This window comes from Echinops telfairi, unplaced genomic scaffold (assembly GCF_000313985.2).
Source record: "Echinops telfairi isolate 266 unplaced genomic scaffold, ASM31398v2 ScPeMD7_7469;HRSCAF=8507_1, whole genome shotgun sequence".
Classification (NCBI taxonomy): Eukaryota; Metazoa; Chordata; class Mammalia; order Afrosoricida; family Tenrecidae; genus Echinops; species Echinops telfairi.
In genome coordinates, this window is record NW_022111373.1 from 76165602 (window position 1) to 76173820 (window position 8219).

Consider the following 8219-nt stretch of genomic DNA (forward strand, 5'->3'; position numbering starts at 1 on the left):
CAAAACATTTGCTCTCCACTTAAGCCCCTGGCATCAGCTCCTCATTTTTCCCCTCCCTCCCTGCTCCCCCTTCCCTCATGAACCCTAGATAATGTATAAATAATTGTTTTGTCATATCTTGCACTGTCCAACGTCTCCCTTCACCCATGTTTCTGTTGTCCATCCCCCAGGGAGGTTATATGTAGATCCCTGTAATCGGTTCCCAATTTCCACCCCACCCTCCCTCCATCCTCCTGATATCCCCACTCTCACCACTGGTCCTGAAGGGATCATCCATCCTGGATTCCCTGTGTTTCCAGTTCCTTTCTGTACCAGTGCGCATCCTCTGGTCTAGCCAGATTTGTAAGGAAGAATTGGGATAATGATAGTGTGTGTGTGTGGGGTAGCATTCAGGAACTAGAGGAAAGTTGTATGTTTCATCGTTGCTACACTGCACCACCCTAACTGGATTGTCTCCGCCCCGCGACCCTTCTGTAAGGGGATGTCCAATTGCCTACAGATGGGCTTTGGGTCTCCACTCTACAATCCCCCTCATTCACAATGATATGATTTTTTTGTTCTGATGATGCCCGATACCTGATCCCTTTGACACCTCGTGATCACACCGGCTGGTGTGCTTCTTCCATGTGGGCTTTGTTGCTTCTGAGCTAGATGGCCGCTTCTTTACCTTCAACCCTTCAAAACCCCAGACACTATATCTTTTGATAGCTGGGTACCTCAGCTTTCTACGCCACATTTGCTTATTCACCCATTTGCCTTCAGCGATCATATCAGGGAGGTGAGCACACAATAATATGATTTTTTTTTCTTTGATGCCTGATAACTGATCCCTTCAGCACCTCGTGATCACACAGGCTGGTGTGCTTCTTCCATATGGGTTTGTTGTTTCTGAGCTAGATGGCCGCTTCTTTACCTTCAAGCCTTTAAGACCCCAGATGCTTTATCTTTTGATAGCTGGGCACCATCAGCTTTCTTCCCCACATTTGCTTATGCACCCGATTTGTCTTCAGTGATTGTGTTGGGAAGGTGAGCTTCATGGAATGTCAGTTTAATAGAACAAAGTGTTCTTGCACTGAGGGAGTACTTGAATGGAGGCCCAATGTCCATCTGTACCTTAATAATAAATCTGTACATATATGCACATAGCTCTATCTCCACATCCTCATATGTAAATATATTTACATATGTACATGCCTTTATTTAGACCTCTATAAATGCCCTTTACCTCCTAACTCTTTCCTCTATTTCCTTTACTTTCCTCTTGTCCCACTATCATGTTCAGCCCTCATTAGGGTTTCAGTAATTCCTCTCGGTTACATTACCCTTGGTCACGCCCTACCAGGCCTCCTACACCCTCCTCACCACTGATTTGGATCACTGCTTCCCTCTTAGGTCTAAAATTGACAACAGATTATATAACTACCACAGTATTTTAGAACATTTTCTTCATTTGTTATTAGTGCCTCATTCCCCCCCCAACTTCCCCAAAGAATCATTAATCCAGTTGATGTCTCTATAGATTTTAATCTGTAGAGTTACTGTCTTTAATTAATTATGTTACTGTCTCTATAGATGTACTCATCCTAGATTTCATATACAGAAAAACACTAAAATAAAACAAAAAACTAACAACAAGAACAAAGTAAAGCAGAGAATGACCTTAATTGAAAAGAAAGCAGAAAATATTAAAAAACTATAACAAATTAAAAATCTTACGGATAGCAATGGAACACTGTCAGAGATTGGACAGATCTTGCCAAACTACCTACCTCCCATGATAGGTCATATACTGTCCACCCAAAGGGAGCTATGTCCTAAGCTCTGGAACGTATGAATAACACAATGAATTTTGTAGATCTGATTAAAGATCTTAAGATAGGAGCTTATCACAAAGGTCCTTATGTGAGGGAGCAGGAGGAGGATCAGAATCAGAAACAAAGAGGGTGGAAGATGCTATGCTGTTGGGTTGTAGGATGGAGAAGGAGTCGGCAACCTTTTTTTTTTTTTGGCAAACCTTTGAGATGGGAGAAACTATCCTGTCCCTCACAACGATTTAAAAATTATTCAAGAGCCATAACTATATTTTTACAAACAAATGAAATCTCTACTATCTGAATGATACCCTTCAAAATTTTTATAAATGAATCTATGATTGTTTTAGTGTCATTTTCAATTTTACTTCACGAGCATACACAAATGGCTCGTGAGCTGCAGTTTGATTTTAGTTCACTTGTTATTCCCTTGTCCCTGGGTTGGTTTCCACCCCAACCCCTTCCTTTCTCCCACCTTCCCTTCTCCTGTATCCCCCTGGAACCATTTTGGTTCTATTCTTTTAATCTCCAAATTGTTTATCCCACCTATCTTATCTAGATAGACATGCAGATACATCAATAAGTGCAAAAACCAGGCAAAGCCAAATGAAACATCAAAGGAAGTCAAAACCAACAAAACAATAACACCAACAAAGAAAAACAAAAACAAAGTAACAATAATAAAAAGAAGGCCACTGATACAAATGGAAAAACCTATAAATAGTTTAAGGTCTGTTTGTTGGCCTTTACGAGTGTTTTCCAGTCGAGTCTGATGGGGTGACACACTCTGTCTCCCAAGTCTATTTTTGGTATTCCCCGGGGATTTCATCACTCTGCTCCCCCTGCTGCTCTGCTGCATGCCCTCAGTGCCTCACTCCAGCATGATGGGGCCGGACTGTGCACTATTCCCACACCGTGTCTCCAGAGCTGTCCCCTGCAGCGCCATGGTTCAGTGAGGGACGCCATGTCCCGTGGTGGGGCCAGCCCTACGGTCCTGCCTGTGCATTGTCTGCTCCGAGCAGGAACACTGTCCTCGGGGCTTGGTGGGCCAGGATGTCCTCTCCTCCCTCTCCATCCCTTTCAGTTTCTTCTGTGTGCTCTAAACCGACGTGCCCCTGTTCCCAAGCTGTAGCACCAGTGCTGTCCTCTGAAGTGCATTCTTGAGGGGAGGGTGGGGTGTCCACATAGTTGGGATTGGGGCTGGCCCTGCAGACCTCTCTATTGGTTCCCTGGTACATGCCCGTATGTTGTATTCATATCTTGGCACATCGGGTTGAAGACTGGTCTCTCTCTCCCTCTCCTCCCAATTTTGTAGTCTGGCAGCAGGAGCTCCCAGCGGGTAAATCTAACTCGATGCCATCTTCCTCCGTCCCATACTAGATTTTAAGGTACTAAACTAAACTTTCTTTAAGCTCTCTATCAATAATATGAGGGGGCTTCAGAAAGTTTGTGGAAAATTGGAATTGAAAGATAATGTGATTTTTCCATGAACTTTTTAAAGCTTCCTCATATGTTACTATTTGAGGAGTTTCAGGAATCACTTCCATTGAAACAATCAATATTACTCTGCTTATAACTGTACCAGAAATTAAGGCTTTGAATCCTAATTCCAATTGCTTCTTCAATCAACAGAAGAAAAACCAACATTAAGTGGTAAAAATGACTGTAGTTAATTTTTTCCCAATTGAGAGCTTAGTAACTAAATAGTATAGAGACACTGTGTTTATTTAATGAACTCCCTAAAAACTGTTAAATTGTTATTGATTTTGCAAATAAATTTTACTTAGGTATAATTTGCAAAAAAGAATAATTTAAAGTGAGTTGAAATAACACAAATTATGAAAATTAACAAATAACAAAACATTACCTTTCAACGCTCATACTTTTTCTCTCACCATCCCTTAGGGAGGGAAAAAAAGAGGTTTACTTACTTTCTCAAAGAAAACTAATTGCCATTTAGTCAACCAAGAGAATAATTGGATTAATTTTTTTTATTAAACATCATGAAAAACAATGAGATGTTCTTATGGAGAGGGCTTCAAAATGTTCCATTATTTTATAATTCCATTTTTCTACAAACTCTTTGAAGCTCCCTTTGCATCTGAAAATGAAAAGTTCACCAGGGAACGGAGATGGATAAGATGCAAATGTGATTAGATGTGCCATGGATCAAGGCTGTATCTACTGAAGAGAATACACTTGAAAATAAACGTGGTATTATTAAATGCTCCTACCAAAGGCCTTAATTTGAAAAACCACACTGATAAAGACCATTTTGAAGTGATAGTAGAAAATTTTATAGCTATAATAAATAAATTTAATATCAGTTATCTAGTTTTCAGCCTGGAACATTAACTTCCCTCTCCCACAACCAACTCATTATTCATTTCTATCACTTTATAAATCTGGTCCACGTAAGAAAGTGAAGGCAATGGACTCTGAGCCAACTGCATTGGCTAGATTCTAAGTGCTCTAATAAGACCAACTGAAACTATGTGTAGATTATTCATCTTCCAAATACTTATCAAACTGACTATGAATCAAGCACTAGTCTAGGTCCTGTCGATGCAGTTATGAACAAAAGAGACCAAGCACTTGTCCAAGAAATGTATAGGCAGGAGACAGATACATGGAGATGCCAATATGTACTGTTAAAATGGGGGGGAAAGTCCTACAGATTACAAAGTAAAGCAGAATAGGGGCTCTACTTGAAAAACAGGCTTTCTATTTTATATGATCATAAATTACTTATGAATTCTTTTTGTGTGTGTGTGATCAAATTACTTTATTGGGGGTTGGGGGCAATGAGGTCCGACGACAGCAGTCTGACTGACTCTGGCAGCCGCCTACCGATGGATTCTATGTGAAAGCAGGACCAGCATCTCAAAATACCATGGGCTGAAATGTGATGTGACAGAAAGAACTATATAATTTTCTTGTACTATGAAAATAAAAAGATAAAGAAAAAATTTTATTTGCTCTTATCTTCAAATGCCGGATTATTTTTATATTATAGACTTTGTCTCTTGTCCTTCATTATACTCACCTAAGACCAAAGTCAGCTAACTGTGTCTCTTAAGAATGAGGAGTAGGGAGAGTTGAAAAAAGCAATACAGCCAGTTTTGCAATCTCTACTATGATTAGGCAGGTTTCACTGGTGATAAACGATGTAACTATTATTTTATTTTATCTACCTCCTCAGTAACCTTACTGTTGTCATTAGTATAAGTTCTAGAATATAAAGGAATCATTTTGATGACTGTCAGGCTGTCAGGATGAAAGCAAAATTGTAAGACTAGTGCCCAGATTTTACTTCCATGATTCTCTTTGTAAAATCCCTCTTTTACACCCACCTCCAATAATGTAGCCTTCTAGCTCCAGGGAACATCTTTATATACAAGACCTAGATGAAAAAGTAACAAGAAGAATGCACACAGGGTTCTCTCCCCTTGGCCTGAAATGCTTCTCAGGTCTCTACCTCTGGCTGACCTCGACCACCCCCTAATCACACCTTCCCATGCCCCCACTGGTTATTATGCCTTCACACGGCTTCATTTTCTTCATTTGTTGTGTATTTATTTTCTGTTCCCACGTAAGTCTGTATGCTCCATTTGCTGCTACTTCCTACAACACTGCCTACCATGAAAGAGGTACTCAGTATTAAAAGGATGATTTACACATCTGGGAAATAATTACAGGTAGCTCACTAAGGTTTTCGAAAAACATCATGAAATGTTCTGAGTTTAAAAGTTAATTTTGACATGTAAAGCATATTTCATTCCTCTGCTGTTCTGAACAAACAACAAGGCAGGGACCCAGGAGAAGGTGGTCATTATTCATTCCTCTTGTCCATTTGCCCAATTGCTCAAGCCAACACCGGGGTGATTTGTTATTCCTTTTCCTCTCTTCTCTGACAGTTAATTTGTTGGCTGCAATTCAAGACAATATTCTGAATACCACGAGCCTCACAGAATTTTCAGGCACCTGGGTGGTGAGATGATTACAGTGTTTGGCTTCTAAACACAAGGCCAGCACTTGGAACCCCTCTGCTTCCAGGAAGGAAGATGCGGCAGCCTGTGCCTGGGAAGATGAGAGGTGGGGAGTCTGTGGGGCACTTCTACTCTGTCCTAGAGGGCTGTGAGGTGTTGGAATGGACCCACTGGCAACAGATTTGTTGGTTTAACAGAATTGTAACACATGCTCTCCTTACGCTTCTCATCTCAGTGAGAAAAATGGATTTTCAGCAAATGATAAAGAACAAAATGAATGAGTTCGCCAATACCTTTCCAGATGGGTTGAGCCTAGTCCCAGGGAGATATGGAGGAAATAATGCCACGATGTTTCAGAGAAGAGGAGAGAAAGCAAAGCTCTTTGTTGGTAGAGTTCTGTGCAAGTAATTACTCCGAGGGCCTTTAACATTTTCTCTGTAACTTTTCCAATTCCCGAGATCTAAAGCGGAATCAATATTTATCACTTTTAGACTTTTAAAGTAAGATAAAAATTGTGTTTATAACTCTACAAAATGCATTAATAGTGTGACTGACAGTAAAAATCATACAAGGAAATCAGTTTACTTTTGAACAGTCAAACTAGCATTCCATGGAATTTTAAAAAGTGTTTAACATTTAAAAAAATAATTCTGTACTCATATCAACTTGAAAACTGGTAGGATAAACAAATTTAAATTGGAATTTTTTTACTGCTGACTTAGGAATTTGTAATATACTGAGATAGTTTATTGTGCCAGTCTGGCCGATAAACACAAGTAGGATTAACTGAAGGGTGGAGAGATAATGGCTCAGTGAGCCTCACCTTTCTTGTCTCTTGCTCTTTGATCATCGGGACTAGTGTGCGGCTGCCTTGCTTGTTCTGTGCCTCAATTTATAGGCTACACCACCTGTGGGATGCCTAGCCTGTGGACTGTGTCGCTGTAAGTTGAGGTTCCTTTAAGACATCTCTGGAGCTGGGGACTGGCAGTTGGGACTGGTGGTTAGTTGACAGTTGGTTATCTGCCTTGTGATTGGCTGCTGTGCTGAGATAGCCTCACTCTCTCGAAAAATAGAGGGAGATCTGGCAGCAGATGAGACTCGAAGGACTAAAAGTCTTCATTTCTTGTATTATATATTTATCTGTATATGATTTAACAGTTCATTTAACAGTTCATTTCTTGTTATATATCTAATTATCTTTATAAATAAATATATTTAATTATCAGCAATTTGGTTTTATCTCTCTAGAGAACCCTGTCTAACACATATACTAATAACTATTGTAACCCAGAAAGAGTGGTACACACCAGTTATTTGACTGAAGAACTTTCTTAATGGAACACTTATTCATACTTTGAAAAGCACCTTGGAAAAACACTGTGCTACAATTAAACTTTCCACATTTTGGTTTTTCTCCTAGTCAGAAACATACAATTCTTTTACCAGATATTTCACTCAAAGATTCTTGATTGAACAGGTATGCCAACACTTTTTCACCTAAGAGTAAACAGTCTTCATATAAAAAAGATCTCATGCTCATATCCATTGTATAATAAAATGAGGTGTAAAAGCAAAAAACCCAAAACATACCATTTTAAACCTCTTTGAAGATTAATCTGGTAGCAATGTGGGCATCAGAACTAAGGTGGTGTTAAGTTATTGATAAAAGAACTCTTAGAAATACTCTTTCATATACAAGCCCCCAATAAAATGATTTAAAACAAGAAGTACATTTTTCTCAAAAAGAAAAGAAATACTCTTCAGTTCCCTTATCCTTGGAAGGAGAATACTTATAAGTCTGCCATTTATTATTTTCTTTAAAATAGCCAGTAGAGAAAAAAATCCCAAATTACGTTTTTAGGACTTTAAAACTAAGATTTTTTTCAAGTCCAAATTAAAAAACCTATTATAGTTTTTGCTTGTTACCTATTATTTTATTTTCAGCAAAGAATGATTATCTCAGCCTAGACAATCTCCCACCAGAATACAGAGTACATACAGAGATAGTCAATTTTACATTGCATCTCACCTTTCTAATGGGAAGATCCTTGATGAAATCCATTACAGCTTGTCTGTTGGGGAGAATCTGGTATTGTCCATTTGGTTTATTCTTATCACTGCATACTTTTGCTAACATCGTATTTGGGGCAATACCTTAAAAGAAAAACACTGATGACTCAAAGAGGTTAGATGTATACCTTTAAAATACACAATGACAGCGCTGAAAAAAAATAACAATGCTAACTGGACACAATAGGAAATGAATGGAATGCTACTTTTAAAATAGCACTGGATTACTATCTATCTCCTACAGACTTAATATGGCTCTGAGAAAAGGATAATAGTTACTGTGGAAGCAGAATGGGAAGAAGTTAAATCTCCAGGAAAATTTAAAGTTGATGGTGCCAAGCTGTCAAAT

At 39.0% G+C, this 8219-nt stretch overlaps 1 protein-coding gene across 2 annotated transcripts in view; it reads right to left on the reverse strand.

Moving 5' to 3' along the window:
• Window positions 1-8219, reverse strand: part of POLK (DNA polymerase kappa) — a 68616-nt gene that overhangs the window by 9653 nt on the left and 50744 nt on the right. Inside the window, exons 7-9 of one of the 2 annotated variants that reach the window (XM_004703531.2) lie at window positions 7830-7954; window positions 6094-6260; window positions 3679-3711 (exon numbers count right to left, since the gene is read on the reverse strand). In XM_004703531.2, the coding sequence (XP_004703588.1) occupies window positions 3679-3711; window positions 6094-6260; window positions 7830-7954 (325 nt within the window). The remainder of the gene's footprint in view (window positions 1-3678; window positions 3712-6093; window positions 6261-7829; window positions 7955-8219) is intronic. The other variant, XM_045285084.1, reaches the window with a different exon arrangement.